We start from the raw sequence: 13,869 nt of genomic DNA, 5'->3' as shown, positions 1-13,869 counted from the left end.
CTATGTTGATTGTAGCACTGAGAGAGAGAGAGAGATAATAGATCGAAGCGCGTTCTCTGATTACACCTTTGCCATCGGAAAATGAGATAATTCCGATAAGAATCGTCGACATCGAAGGAAACGGGAGAAGCGCGACCGAAGAAAACGCGGGACTTTCTCGCGTTTAATTTAATCCCTTGGATAATCGTGATGGCGGCCCTTACGACCCTTAGACTATTTCGGAGGGACAAGCCTTATCGGGACTGTTGATTAAAAATACAACTTTAATAGGTTCGCGTGCAATCTTTACTTAAACAAAATTTACATCGTACACTAGTTATTCGCCGCAATCAGCGCCATTAATCTTATACTCATCCTCGTTAGTTCGGAAAGCAACGTGTGAAATAGATGTGAAACGTACACACAGAGAAATATTTACTCCACTCCTAAGAAGAGCGACTACTCTATTTACCTTTTTTCTTATAATAGTAACGGTTATCTTTGATAAAGACTTTCTTTGATAACAGTCTTGAAATATATTTAGCACAAATTTTAAAAACTCATTATCATATACTTGAAAAAAGAATTTATACTTTCTCGAAGAATTGAATTACAGAATTGAATTGAAGAAAAGTCAGAACAATAAGTAAATCGCATTTTTATTTTTACTTGATATTCTTAATTGAAGTATTAAATTACTAGGATTCCGAATATATTTTGAATAAATTTGTTACTCGTGACGAACTCACGATAGATTTGCGAATATATGTATAAACTTACGAATTATTTAAAATAAGTGATACTTATTAAATCCAAGTACATATTTTTCTATGTGTGTACCCAGAGGTTTGTTTCAAGTAAATGATGAATGTATTTTAAGATTATTCATCAGGGAGATATTCTTTGCAAAGATGATCGTTACTTAAGAGGAGAAAACTGAAAATGAGAAACTGCTTTTCTTAGCATGAGTACACATTTTTCTGCGTGTACGAAAAAGAGTCCTCTCTACTTTATTGCACCGCAAATTCTACGAAGAAGTCGACTTATTCTTAAATAAAATTAGAAAGGTTGCACAGATAATGCAACGGGGGGATACAAGCGTATAAAAATCTCTTTTTCGTCATGCTAGGTGAACCCCGTTTTATCTGCGAGTCGAATGAGATCCCACGTGCAACCGTCTTTATATTTCTTTCCCATTCGATGCGCTTCGTTTGTTTATCAGCTACGTGGCGTATTATCAGTTACCAGTAATACCCGAGCCAATAATGAAGCGGCGGCACCTTCGTCAGTTGCCGAAGCGCGGCCTTATCGTCGCGTTGTCACATCATTCCGCTCCACCGATCGTCCGGGAAAAAACGAGGAACGAGAGGGAGGCCGATAATGTGGCGGGAGGAGGAGGGGGGGGGGAATAGGGAAAATCGTGAATCGCTCAAGAAACTCAAGCTCCTTCCTTGTTATCGATCGCGATGCGCGCGTGTAATGTAAATTGAATTAGTGCCAGTGGAATATTACGATGCAACTGCACACGCATGCACGGCGATAACGGACGGCCTTGGATCAGCTCGGCGTGTGCGTTCGTTATCTTGCGAAATTAGCCTCATCATAGAGCCTGGTGCCTTTAATAAAGGCTTGATTAGAGGCGGCGGAATTTACTGTGATGGAGTGAGAAAACGCGAGTGTATGACGCGAGTGCACCGCGATTTTGCATCAGGATGCTGGTAGGACAAATTCCCGGAGAAATCCTATTAGAAATCTCGCGGCTCCGTTCAATCAAAAATGCCGACGAGATTTATTATCGAGATATACGTAAATCCCGTATCGGAACGCGTATTCGTCCACACGTGTCGCCATACTAATTATTATAATCGGATTCGGGGGAGAATTATTGAGAGTATCGGTAATCGTGTATACCATAATTACGTGGATTTTATGCGGGCTTATAATCACCGAACTCCATCACCGGAGGTGTTTGTATCGTTAATAAATATAAAATTAGCGCGGATGTCATTTTCTCGCGCGATTAATCATAAAATAATGACGGTCGTATTACACTCACGTGCATAATAATAATAATAAATATAATACATAAATATGTACGCGGAGTGATTTTAATTTCGGCCGGATTTCACGGTATGAAATTTCCACAATCCGACGAGGACCGATATCAGGGTGAGAGCGTATTAGCGCGGAATATTGCTCATAAATCGCACGCGTAAATTGTCTAGAGCGACGTTTGTATCACTGATCGTCAATTGTGATTCCAGAGAAACCGATATATTAATAAAAATTGACAAGAGGAAAATCTCGCGTCGCTCCATGTGATTTTTCCCCAACGGGGTTTCATCTCATCTCGGCAGGAAAACGTCGAATTAATGAAATTGCGGTTATCCGTGCTTTCTTCACATGTCGTAAAAAACGGTTGACCAGATGGGCAGAATACAACGAGAGAGAAAGAAGTAAAGATACGGCTTTCGCGAATTGAACGGTAGTAACGCAACCGATCGAATATTGCGCTTGTCCGGGGTGTCGATAACCTTGACCAACTTTATGACGCGATCGACTTCGTATACCGCGACGATAAGTAGAAACCTTAATTGACGGAATTAGACTAGTGAAATGCGTTGGTCAACTCGTAGCGGTCGTTTGCATAAAACAACGTGAGCTACGCTGTGAATTCGTATCTCAGTAATTATTGAGGTCGAGTAACTCGGCAAATATCTCGTAAAAAGATAGGAAAATTATTGAAATTAATATAAAATATCTTTTATATTAAATTTCAAGGCATAATAAAAAATTTCATAGATTGTTCTATTATTTAGAGTATCCGTGTAAAATTTTAATAACGCAATTCTGTTATTGGTTAAAAAATTGTTTTTTTTTTCTCCTTTTGATTTTTACGTAAAATTGTTGATTAAGAAATAACATATTGAATTTTTGATATTAGTAAAATTGTAATATTTATGTAAAAGTTTAATTCAATCTATTTGTTTAAAAAATTATTTGTCTAATAGCACAACAAAATGTTCAAAATTTTTCGTTGGAATATTTATCTAAATTTTTTTATTGAGAAAGAAAAGAATAAGCCTGTAAGAAGCCTGCAGTTTTTAAATTTCGATAACTTTTAGTTGACGTTTATAATTAAAACTTTTTTAAATTTGTATAATAAATTATTACATTAACAAAGCTGCAGTAAGACGTTAACTTGTTTCTTGAAGCGATGAAATTTTTTACTTTTATGATAATCTGCATTAAAAATAATATACAATATACAAGAACTATATTGCCCGCTAAAAGATCGCGGACTGGCGAAATAGCTTTTTAAATTGAAAATAGCTTTTTATAACGCACGTATAAATTGTATCGATTTCCGCAGATGGCTGTCGAATTAATGAATTCAATCTCGCATTAATATTCACGTCGGTATGTGTGTGTGAAATTGCAGCCTGTTCCGGCGAGTCATCTCCAATTAATTCCACGAAATACTGCCCGTTAACATTTTGCCGCGTGGGCTTGCACTTTTACACGGGTATCTACAAGAAAGTGTTGAATGTCACACGCTCGATCAATTAAAATCATATTTCGCGCACGTTTGTTTTACCTCGCGAAGTTGAATTGCTTTCGTAGGTGCCATGCCGATTATTGAATTGTAAAATTGCGTTTTGATCACTCTGCTGTATATCCATCTAATCTTTATAGGCTTGGTGCACTAGAACTTGGCTCAGAAGAAATCGTTATGTAACATATAACGTGTAATTTCACGATACACGTGACACTCGCATGATAACATATTATCTCCTCTGTGTGTTTCTTGGAAACTATATATTCCCATACTTATTCATCTTCTAGAGAACTTGGCTTGTACTCGTAACAAACGTGTGAGCGGTAAACAGCTAGCAATTTTGATAGGATTACAATTGCTAAATTTTTTAAACTCGAAAACGAAAGATAAGACACGTCTTTAATCAAACGAGAAACGTAAGAGATAAGAATATAATACTGATTTATCTGCGGCATTTTAAGTCTCTCAAAATTCTGAGTAACATTCTAGTTTTATAATTTTACGTATGAAAGAAGAAATATAACAAACGCATATATGAAATAGATATTGAAGTATACATTTAAAAAAAAAACACATTATATGAAGCTTCTTATGAGCACACAGAGAAAAAGATTTCTTTAAATTTAATAAACCGTCTTATTCGATTATTCCAAAGCATCATATATTCCTTTGTTTCTAAGAAATTTTATTAAATTCAAAGAAATCTGTAAAATTTATTAAAAACCAAAGAAATATATGTGCTTTGAAATAGTCGAACAAAACTGTTTATTCAATCTAAAGAAATATTTCTTTCTGTTCATAGTTCCGAAATTGGAAACTAATCGTAGAACGTTATTGTGCTAAGGAAAGTAACGCGTACGGTAATTAAAAAAATAAGAGCCAAGATGTGTAAGCGTTATAAAATATCGCGAATGTTTCTTATAGGAATATAGGTAACGTTCGAAATTCAGCCGAATGAAGATCGCCGGATTCCCCCGGTGCGCGATCTGTGATCTCGTTGCGATTAAGCGCGGGGCCAATGTCGGCAAATATTTACCGAAGACACGGCCGCGGCTGGCACTCGAGTGCATTAAACGACGCCGGTGACGTCCTTAAGGACCCCGCTTTATTCCGGCGGCGTAATAATAATTGGCCGCCGCGCGCCGTCGCAGCCCGTTACTATCCCGTATACGTATAGCGTGTGCGTCGTGTCGTGAACCCGGCGTGCCCGGGGATAACCACCTGATAACGGAGTGCAGTCCGCGCGAGCTTATCGCGGCCCCGGGATTAACCGCGGCCTTATAATCCGTTTTCTTGGGCGATAATACCGCGACGATATTGCATATACGCGCGCGAGGCGCGCGTAAATTACGCGCTTCAGATACGGGGTTTCGAACGCGCGCCATCGCAATTCAGCCGTGATCATGCTAATGTCGGACACGGCGCGAATTATGTTTTGCGGAGTCGGACGGTATGCGGCGGAGGTGCGGGATATAATTAAGCGCTTGATCGCCGCCGCTGATTATTCTTCGGCTTCTCGCGGAAGCCGAGTACGTCTAAGGCGTACAAAAGTTTATGAAACTTGATCGGGATCTACTGACGCCACGCAGACCGAGAAATGATAATCGCAAAAAATGGGAAGTGATAAACGTCTTACGAAGTACGTTACGTCAATCGTGACTAAGAATACTAATGAATTTAATAATTTGTAATACATATAATCACTCCTAACTACATTAAAAAAATGTTTGGTAAACTTGTGAAGTGCATTTAGTAATATTGTTTGAAATACGATTGCTATAAATAAATATTATAATGATAAAATAATAAGTAATAATAACAAAACGTTTGATAATAATTATAAACATTTTATTATAATTACATTATTTTATCATAATTGTCTTACGTTTAATTGAAACTATTTTACTGAGGGTGACTTTTATCAAGATTGGATTATTATAGCCAAGCCTTTTTTTAATGTATAAAAATCATAGCAACTATAATTATTATTCTTTCATAATGTGTTGAGATACGTCGACACGTGTATAAAAAGGAAAATGAGTGAAACGTTAAAATTAGATGACACAGTTTATTCGGTGCGGAAATACAGTTCAAGGTAGCAAAACATGAGTGTGTGGTGGCGATTGTAATAACGACGCATTAATTTCGTGGGGTGTAATTGAATGTCGTTTTATCATAGCTAATGTCGTAGGAAGTTACGAAAGATAATTGGTATACTCAATATACTTATCTCAAGATGACATTTTTGGCATTAGTTCTAAGAAAAAATAGATAACAATAGGGAAAATAAAGCGAATAGACATTTCTATTGTTCTACTTATCATGGATTTTTTTAATTGAGAAGAGAAGACAATAGTTTTTCAAAGATTAACACGAGCAATCAGATTTGATATTTTACACATTAATGTAGAAACTCTTTTGCCGGGATTTCCTTTTTTTTTTTTTAATAAATTGTACAACATTTGCGATAATGTTGGAATTATTTTTTATTCAATAATATGGAGCACGCACAAACGTCGACCTTTTCTTTTATCGCGATAAGCGCCGCTTTCTGTTAGAGTAGTAAGTCTTGTTTTGGTAATTGGTCACTCGATTGGAACCAAGAGATAAATTATGAACATAATAATGATAACGAGGACGTAATAATGAAGGACAAGTCGTACAATCTTCTCTTGATAAACAGAAAAATTTTCTTACAATAGCTGTAATTTCCGTAGCAATTCTTCTACGCAACGTTATGAAACAGAACATATTTCCTTTTCTTTTCGTAAACACCGAGAAACTGGAAATCTCTCGCGATATCCTAAAACCGAGGCCACGGGGTGGGAAGTACTTTCCATTTTACAAAAGAAGCACGCGTTCTCTCAATTCCGCAATATTGCGCGCGATCGGCTAAAAATACGGTAAGGGAGCGCATTCAAAAAACCAGTAGCAGATATGAGGTCGTAAATCGGATCAACGGCTTAAAGGCGGTTAAGAAGTTCTCGCGGCGCACGATCGATTTTATCTCAACTTCCAGACTTCGCTAAATACACGGAAAGCAAAAGGGCGTGAGTCGGCACGATATTAACGATACAGTCGATATCGTTCGTGCTGCAACGATAACACGTTATCGGATAGTGATACCGTTTAATGACACAGTTTTGTCATGTATGAGTATACGTGTGTGCAAATTACAACTAACAAGACGTGTTGTGCGCGATTCTGAGAGGCGAAAAAGTAATGCCTCATCACCGAATGAAAATAAACGTATCGTCATTCGCGTCACGTGATGTGCGTGGTACCGTCGAGTGTGGCCGTCTAGGCACGATAGATCTTGGTGCGCGAGATTTGATCGGGAAAGATGACTCTGAAGAAGGAAGCGAAGAGGTCCTTGAAAAAGAACAAATCGAGCCACAAAGCAACGAATTGCAACGACGAGAGCGCGAAAATGACACAGGCGGAGCAGCAGCCCACAAAGGAATGCAAGTCAGCAAAATCGGAAGCAGGTGTGCACAGCTCTCGATATTAATCGCTCTTTGCAAAATTCTTGATACGAGAAGCATTAACGGAATCTTTGATTAACGTTGCCTTCCGTCAAATGCCGAAACTATCGGGAAAGTAATCGATCGCTTAACCGCGTTTATATATATATATTGTCGGAGATCGAATCAACGTATTATATATGGCGATGCCGTTAAAGAGCCACTAAATTATTGTGTGTATATATATATAATATAGGTATATATCGAGGAAGATAATTGAAATAACTATATCAAAATATATTTCTAAAATTTCTTTGAGAAGAATTAGAAATTAAGTCAACGATAGTTGTAATAAACGTTAAAGTGTACGCATTATATTTAGATTTTTATCTAAATTAGCAAAAATTAAATAACAAAATTACAAATAATTTAACCCTTTATGGACGAGCATGAACCGTTGATCTCTTCATAATACTTTGTTCGTTTAATGTTTATGAAACTTTATCTACACGGGGAGAATTTTCTCTTAATTTGAGGTAAAAAATAGAAAAAATTTAAATAATGCATTCAATACGACGAACAGAATTGAAAAATAATTTAATTATAAATGCTGTTTACTAGAAAAATTTTTAACATTGTTAAATAAAAACTAAGTTTTCAGTTTTATTTTATTTGAAGTTTATATCAACCGAGTGAAACGGACGTTTATAACTTATCAACTTTCAAACTTTCATTATTAGTTCTACGACACAAGTTCCTCCTTTATTAAAGGTTTATTATCTTGTTGAATTTTAATGTTTTCAAGTTAAATTCTAATTGATCCCAAAAATTTTCTAAAACCGTGTTTTATCAATTTTTTTTCTTCCACAAGCTCTCTCATAATTTTACTAGAAAGCTCCCGTTCTTAAAGGGTTAAGTAAAAATCAATACTGTTGCTTACTATCATTAAAAAATCAATATTTTATTTTGATAAAAGTAATTAGGATTATATTTTATTTAATTATAGATACGTTTGAAGTGATTTAAAATAATTTTAATGGCATTTAACAAAAATAAAGTATTATTTTTCAATCGGTAAATGTATATCGTGACTTAAATACAATACAAAGACGCGCGTTTTGAACTTTTTTTTGCAACATGTAAAATTGAAGAAGGTAATATCGTCGCATATTTCTCAAGAATCTTTCGACATCAAGAGATCGTCGTCGAAGGATGCCTCGCCGAAGGACGTGGGCAATTTGAACGGGAAGCTCGAACGGCGCACGTCGTTCCGTCGGAAATTCGGCGCTCTGTTAAGGGGGAGCGCCGAGTTACCGGCGGTGATAAACCGCGGCCTGCAGCCGATCAGACGTAGCTTGAGCTTCAGCAAGGATCTCCATCGCAGCCACGAGCCCTCGAGGCAGCCCTATAGGACCAACAGTGTACAGTGGTACAACAGTCTCAGTTCGCTGGCGGAGGATGAGGTCGATGCCGATTGCAAGAGGGCAGGCGCCTCCGAAAAGGAGGTCTTCGACGACAAGGTGGCCCAGGTCACCAGGACGCGCAGTCTGATGGAGAAGTATCCCGTAAGAATTTCTCGTTGTCCTTAAAAAAAAAAAAGAATCTGGAAGGGTATTTATTAATCCCCTAAAAGATGAAGAAACTGTACGCGAAATTACACGGAGAGAAAAAAAGTTGTTAATTTGACTAAATTTTTCAACGTGGTTAAATTCTTCAATTGAAGTATTTACGTATTTCAGTCAAATATATAAATACTTTAATTGAAGTTCAAGTGTTTTATGTATTTAAGTTAAATGCACAAATATTTGAACTGAAGAAATTTAATCAAGTTGAAAAATTTACTCAAATTAACTTTTTTTTCTTAGTGTATAAATTATACCGAGTAATTTTTTTTTCTCGTCGTTTTTCGGAATGTACATTTTAAGGAAATGCACGAGAGAGAGAGAGAGAGAGACGAACGGCTATAAACTAGTCAACATGATGGGAGGATACATACAGAACTCATCGCTGGTGAGTTTTGTACGAGAGAGTTCTTTCTCTCAAGGGTTATTCTCCAGAAGTTTCGAGGAAATACTTAATTTATGAAATTCACGAACGTCACAAATGTTGCACGCAGCTCTCGAGAGCATTTCGCGAATTCTGTCTGAAATAACTGTAATTCTTCTCCCTTGATATTTTCGTTTTATATGCCGTCTCGTCCAATTGAGAAATCACGACTAATTCGATTGTTCAAAGTGACAAAGCGAGACGCATGAAGATCTCGACGCTGTCTGGTGCATTTTGTGTACCAGCGTCGAATCGTAATTAACAATCAGACGCGCGATTCTTACCGTCTTCGAGGAACTTACGAGAGGCATTTGCTGCCCGGGACTTGGGTCTCGTTAAACTCGAAGAGATTAATGAGATTTTATTTGCCCCGTCCACCGATCTCTATTAGTATCTTGTTATCCTTGCCGCGAGCTTTTTTCCTCCCCTCTCGCTCCTCGTGTCCTGCGGAAGCTTCGTTCAATTTACCAACTTTTTATCAAACTGCAGCTCCTCGTGCCGTGGAGAATTGACTCGGCAATATTTTTATCTAATCATTAAATCAAACTTTTCACTTTTACCGAATCCCGACTTTGTACGTTGTTCTGTGTATGTCTGTTTTGTCTGTTTCTTTCTATCTCTCTCAATTTTTTTTATTCGTGACTTTTTATTCCATAGAGAATCCATTTATAAAGTTAACGTTTCGTTGCGTAGAATTTCAATGTAATTGACAGAATTCTCTCCACAAGTCAGAACTATCAGTTATATCAAAATTCTAAAAACGGGCGCTAACTTTATGGCAGGTAAGGAAAAGTTCGGCCGGAAGCCTTCAGCATGATTCCGTGCTGTGGCACGAGCGAATCGAGACTATCGATTTATGTAACGGTTAAAACGCCGATGGTAATTTACGTGATGGGGCGTCCTTGCCTGCGAAAATTATCGATTAGCTCTGACTATCAAATCATAATTCTATATGGAAATTAGCAGCGTGTCGTGAAATTAAAATTCGAGTAGTACTTCCCAGTTATAATTAACCTTGGCGGATAAATAATCTTATATTGTATTCATGGATCGATCTAGTCTAATTAAAAGTCTAATTAATCGGTAGACAGTAGGCCATTAAGTCTGATAAATTTTTCGGAAATTAGAGAGATTGGCCCAAAATTGTGGAAACATCCGCAAAATGGGAATAAACGCCGGCGGCTCTTTGAATACCGAATTCAACTATTCGAGGCTGAGAACCGTATCGCAACGTTTTAGTAAACCAGGATTTCGCGAGGAAAGCGTATCCCGGCGATATCCCCAGATTCTAACCGGCGGATCTATTGTTCTGCAGGAATCCAAACAGCTGAATCGGCGGCTTTTAGGTACAATCAGATCTAAATCTTGCACGCGAAACCGCCTAAGCGTTTAACCCATTTGCATCCGTACCAGTGTCTACGTTTAACATGATACAATCGCGCGCGGTCCTTGCACATAGTTCGCAGTGCCGACTTCCGCTGTCTTATTGACAACTTGACTTGCGGATTATCTCGGCCGGTGAACGATCTCTGTACGTGTAGCAATTACACGTTTATATGAGATAAACTTATTACTGGCTTTGCGGTCCACTAAGCGGGAGCATCTCAAGAATTCCATTAACGCGTGTAACAGCATTCCACGAGTCCGCAGTTTAATTGAACTAAAACAGTTCTATAGTTGCCTCGATTGGCAGGTTGTTCTTCATAGAGAATTAATTCTCGGAAACACCGCGTGCATCATTATGCGCGAACGATCGAGCCATATGGCCAATCTGTTCATATTCACGAATAAATCACCCATTAGTAGTACATTAGCAAACAATGAATAATTTGCGAATAGCCGCGTTAGTGGTATATTTATAGATACTTGCTATGTAAAATTAGCCAAATTGCGTCGGTGATGGCGAGATGAAAATTTAATTGTTGCGTGATTGATCGAAAAAGCGTGTACTTAACAAGATAGTGGGCGGTTTTTACGGTGTATCTGATATTATTTACGTGTAGATAGCTAATGAAAATTTACAAGCGTAATGAGACTTCAGCTTTCCCTCTTTCTCTTCATCCTTTTCTTCTCTCTCTCTCTTTCTATTTTTTCTTGCACCACGTATAGACGCTTTTTCCTCAGAAAAGTTGACACAAAACTCATACTGCTTCCACGTCAAGAATTAATGGCGACGACGACCGTTGAATAGCGCAAAAGTTTATGAATTTTTCCGCAAATTCTTCTAGATGCCACATTAGTTTTATTCTTGTTGCGCTCAGATTTATTCTTCCTTTTATTTAATATGTTTACGTGCGTATAAAATATATAATATATTAATGGATTTTGTTTTTTTATAATATAAATATGTACAGATATATATGAGTTTTTCTCATTAACATGATGCAGGTCACTGCGTGTAAATTGCAACGAGAACGATTCGCGATGGCCCGCATGGTTAAAACAAGCCACGTTTTAAAATTCATATTCTTCATAAAGCATACGGCGCAATACCTACACATACAATTCGTAATTAAAATAATATTGTACAAAATAATGTATATATATGCATGTCAAGTTTACAGTAATAAGAATGTACGTGAATAATATAATTTAATATTTTATTTAATATAGAATATCTAATTAGTTGTTAAAAATTTTAAATTAAATTGCTATTTTGTTCATATATTAACAAAATAGCAATTTAAATTTATAACCAGAATATCTATACATTTTAGGTCATATACTGTCAATATATAATTTAATTAAAATTATATTTTCTTATGCTGTGTGTGTGTTTTAATAGTATGTTTAGAAAAAAATACTATCATAATTCGTATATTATCATAATTCGTATATATAAATTTTATTACATTAGTCATATTCAGTAATGCAATTCGTGTTTGCGTAAAAAAATTTAGTGTTTAGAAAAAGGCACATTATCAATTTCGTAAATTTCTTATTGTTAGTCTTATTCAGAAATCTTCTAAAAAAAACAAGTTTTTAATTTAATAATCATTTTAGATTCTTCTTCCTAGCAGAACACAAATCTTAATCTCTGCATGGAAAAAGGCGAAAATATATTTTTACTGGGCATTTTTATTAAATATTGTTGAAATCGGTAAAATCTCACGCGCGACGACTCTTCGTCACTTTTTCAGTTACCGCCTTCTCATTATTAGTAGGATCGTTTGTAATATATCACGAACGATAAAAATACATTAATTCAAGTTAATTTGATCTTTTCTAAGTGTGTCTACATGCAATTGAGCGATTTTTTTTTTACAGAAATTAATATAAGACGTTTCCGTTCGTTTTGCAGGTCACGAATCTCAGACGGAGAGTGAACACTGTATCACATCCGTCGGCGTCTCCTTATGGTCGACACAGCGATTATTATCACTCCAATATAGGTAATTATATCATTTATTACTATTACATAATTTACATAATATATATTACATCGAATAAGTTTTAATTGAATAATTTTTACGAGTTTATAAAAAATATAAAAAAGTTCACAAAGAAATATTTGCTCGACACTCCTTTCTATTTTTTAAATATAACTTGCATTATGCTACATGCATGACGAAAAAAAATATTTTACGTTTTTTTTTACCTTGGTCATATTTACGACACGAATCCAAATTTATTTTAATTATTTTGTCAAGAATTAATTTGTCTGATTAATTTCTAGAAAGTGATTAATCGTGACGAAATATGCACGACGGGACGCAAAATTTTCTGTAGAATTTATAAAGATATAGGAATCAAATCGAATTGGTTAACTTAATTTTTCTAAATCCTTCCCAGGATTATATACCCTTTTCTTCTCTCAGACAAAATTAAGCTTACATTCTTTAGTGAAATTTATATAAGCGAGACGCAATGACCTCTTGATAAGCCTCTTTGAAAAAAAGTTTTTTTTTCGTCGTGTTTCAGATCTAAGCACTCCGCCTTATGAAGCAAGCAGTCTTCCGGCTTTGAGTCGAGTTACCGTCGACATAGATGACAATGAAACGAAATTACCGCTGTAAGTACGATTGATTGATTTCTTTGTTCTACTCATTTACACACACGCTTGTTTTTATTAATAATTAATTGTGTGATATGTTAGTAATGAATTAGTTATTGAAATACTAAATTTTTATACATGTAGGTAAGAATTGCGAAAGCTGATTACTCACAAATTTTATATTTTATTTTAAAAAATTTATTTTTTAAATATTTTTTTTATCTGCGTCTAATTTTAAGTACATTACAGATTTATTCTTGTTTATTTTATTTGCTATATCGGATTTATTCGGATCCAATCCAAAACGTGACAGTCGAAATCATAATCATTATTTATTCGACGTTTTTTTCTTTCTCGTGGCTTCTGTAATATTCTTCATGTATATCATGAGGCACGCAAGAAAAAAATTATATTGCCCGAACGATCGATTGTTCGTACAGTCGATTTTAACAATTTGTTGCTATTCCTTTCGTAAACGGAAGAAGAAAAGAATGGTCGTGAAACGCCGCTCGCTTTTCGCACGAATAAATTGTTTCGCGATCGTTTCGTCGGGGAGATAATAAATTACAGTTGAAAAGAAGAGCAGAAAGACAGAAGGAGGTCAATAAACCGCTACCTGTGATAAATCACAGCGTTGGACAGAGAGTATCTTCGGCGATGTACTCGAAGATCGAATGAAATCGAAAAAGTGATGAAAGAATTTACGTTAATTCTATTTGAACCACTCGTGAATGTTTGGATTGCATCACATATTTTACGATTTGTGATTTCTTCCGATTATTTTTAAAATTCACGCCTCGATCTTCGGAAATTCGTTTTACGGACAT

The 13,869-nt window shown here is 36.0% G+C and overlaps 1 protein-coding gene across 2 annotated transcripts in view; it reads left to right on the top strand.

Moving 5' to 3' along the window:
• The window catches only part of LOC105838590 (pleckstrin homology domain-containing family G member 5), a 149,592-nt gene that overhangs the window by 37,050 nt on the left and 98,673 nt on the right, over positions 1 to 13,869 (top strand). The window contains exons 1-5 of one of the 2 annotated variants that reach the window (XM_028193356.2): positions 1,376 to 1,697; positions 6,558 to 7,026; positions 8,182 to 8,567; positions 12,350 to 12,440; positions 12,970 to 13,060. In XM_028193356.2, coding sequence (XP_028049157.1) covers positions 6,882 to 7,026; positions 8,182 to 8,567; positions 12,350 to 12,440; positions 12,970 to 13,060 — 713 coding nt within the window. In that variant the 5' untranslated portion in view covers positions 1,376 to 1,697; positions 6,558 to 6,881. Of the gene's footprint in view, positions 1 to 1,375; positions 1,698 to 6,557; positions 7,027 to 8,181; positions 8,568 to 12,349; positions 12,441 to 12,969; positions 13,061 to 13,869 lie in introns of those variants that run through there. The other variant, XM_036292321.1, reaches the window with a different exon arrangement.

The sequence above is a fragment of the Monomorium pharaonis genome, chromosome 9 (genome assembly GCF_013373865.1).
Source record: "Monomorium pharaonis isolate MP-MQ-018 chromosome 9, ASM1337386v2, whole genome shotgun sequence".
Classification (NCBI taxonomy): domain Eukaryota; kingdom Metazoa; phylum Arthropoda; class Insecta; order Hymenoptera; family Formicidae; genus Monomorium; species Monomorium pharaonis.
Note: the sequence above shows the minus strand (reverse complement) of the source record. Positions and strands in the feature narration are given on the sequence as shown.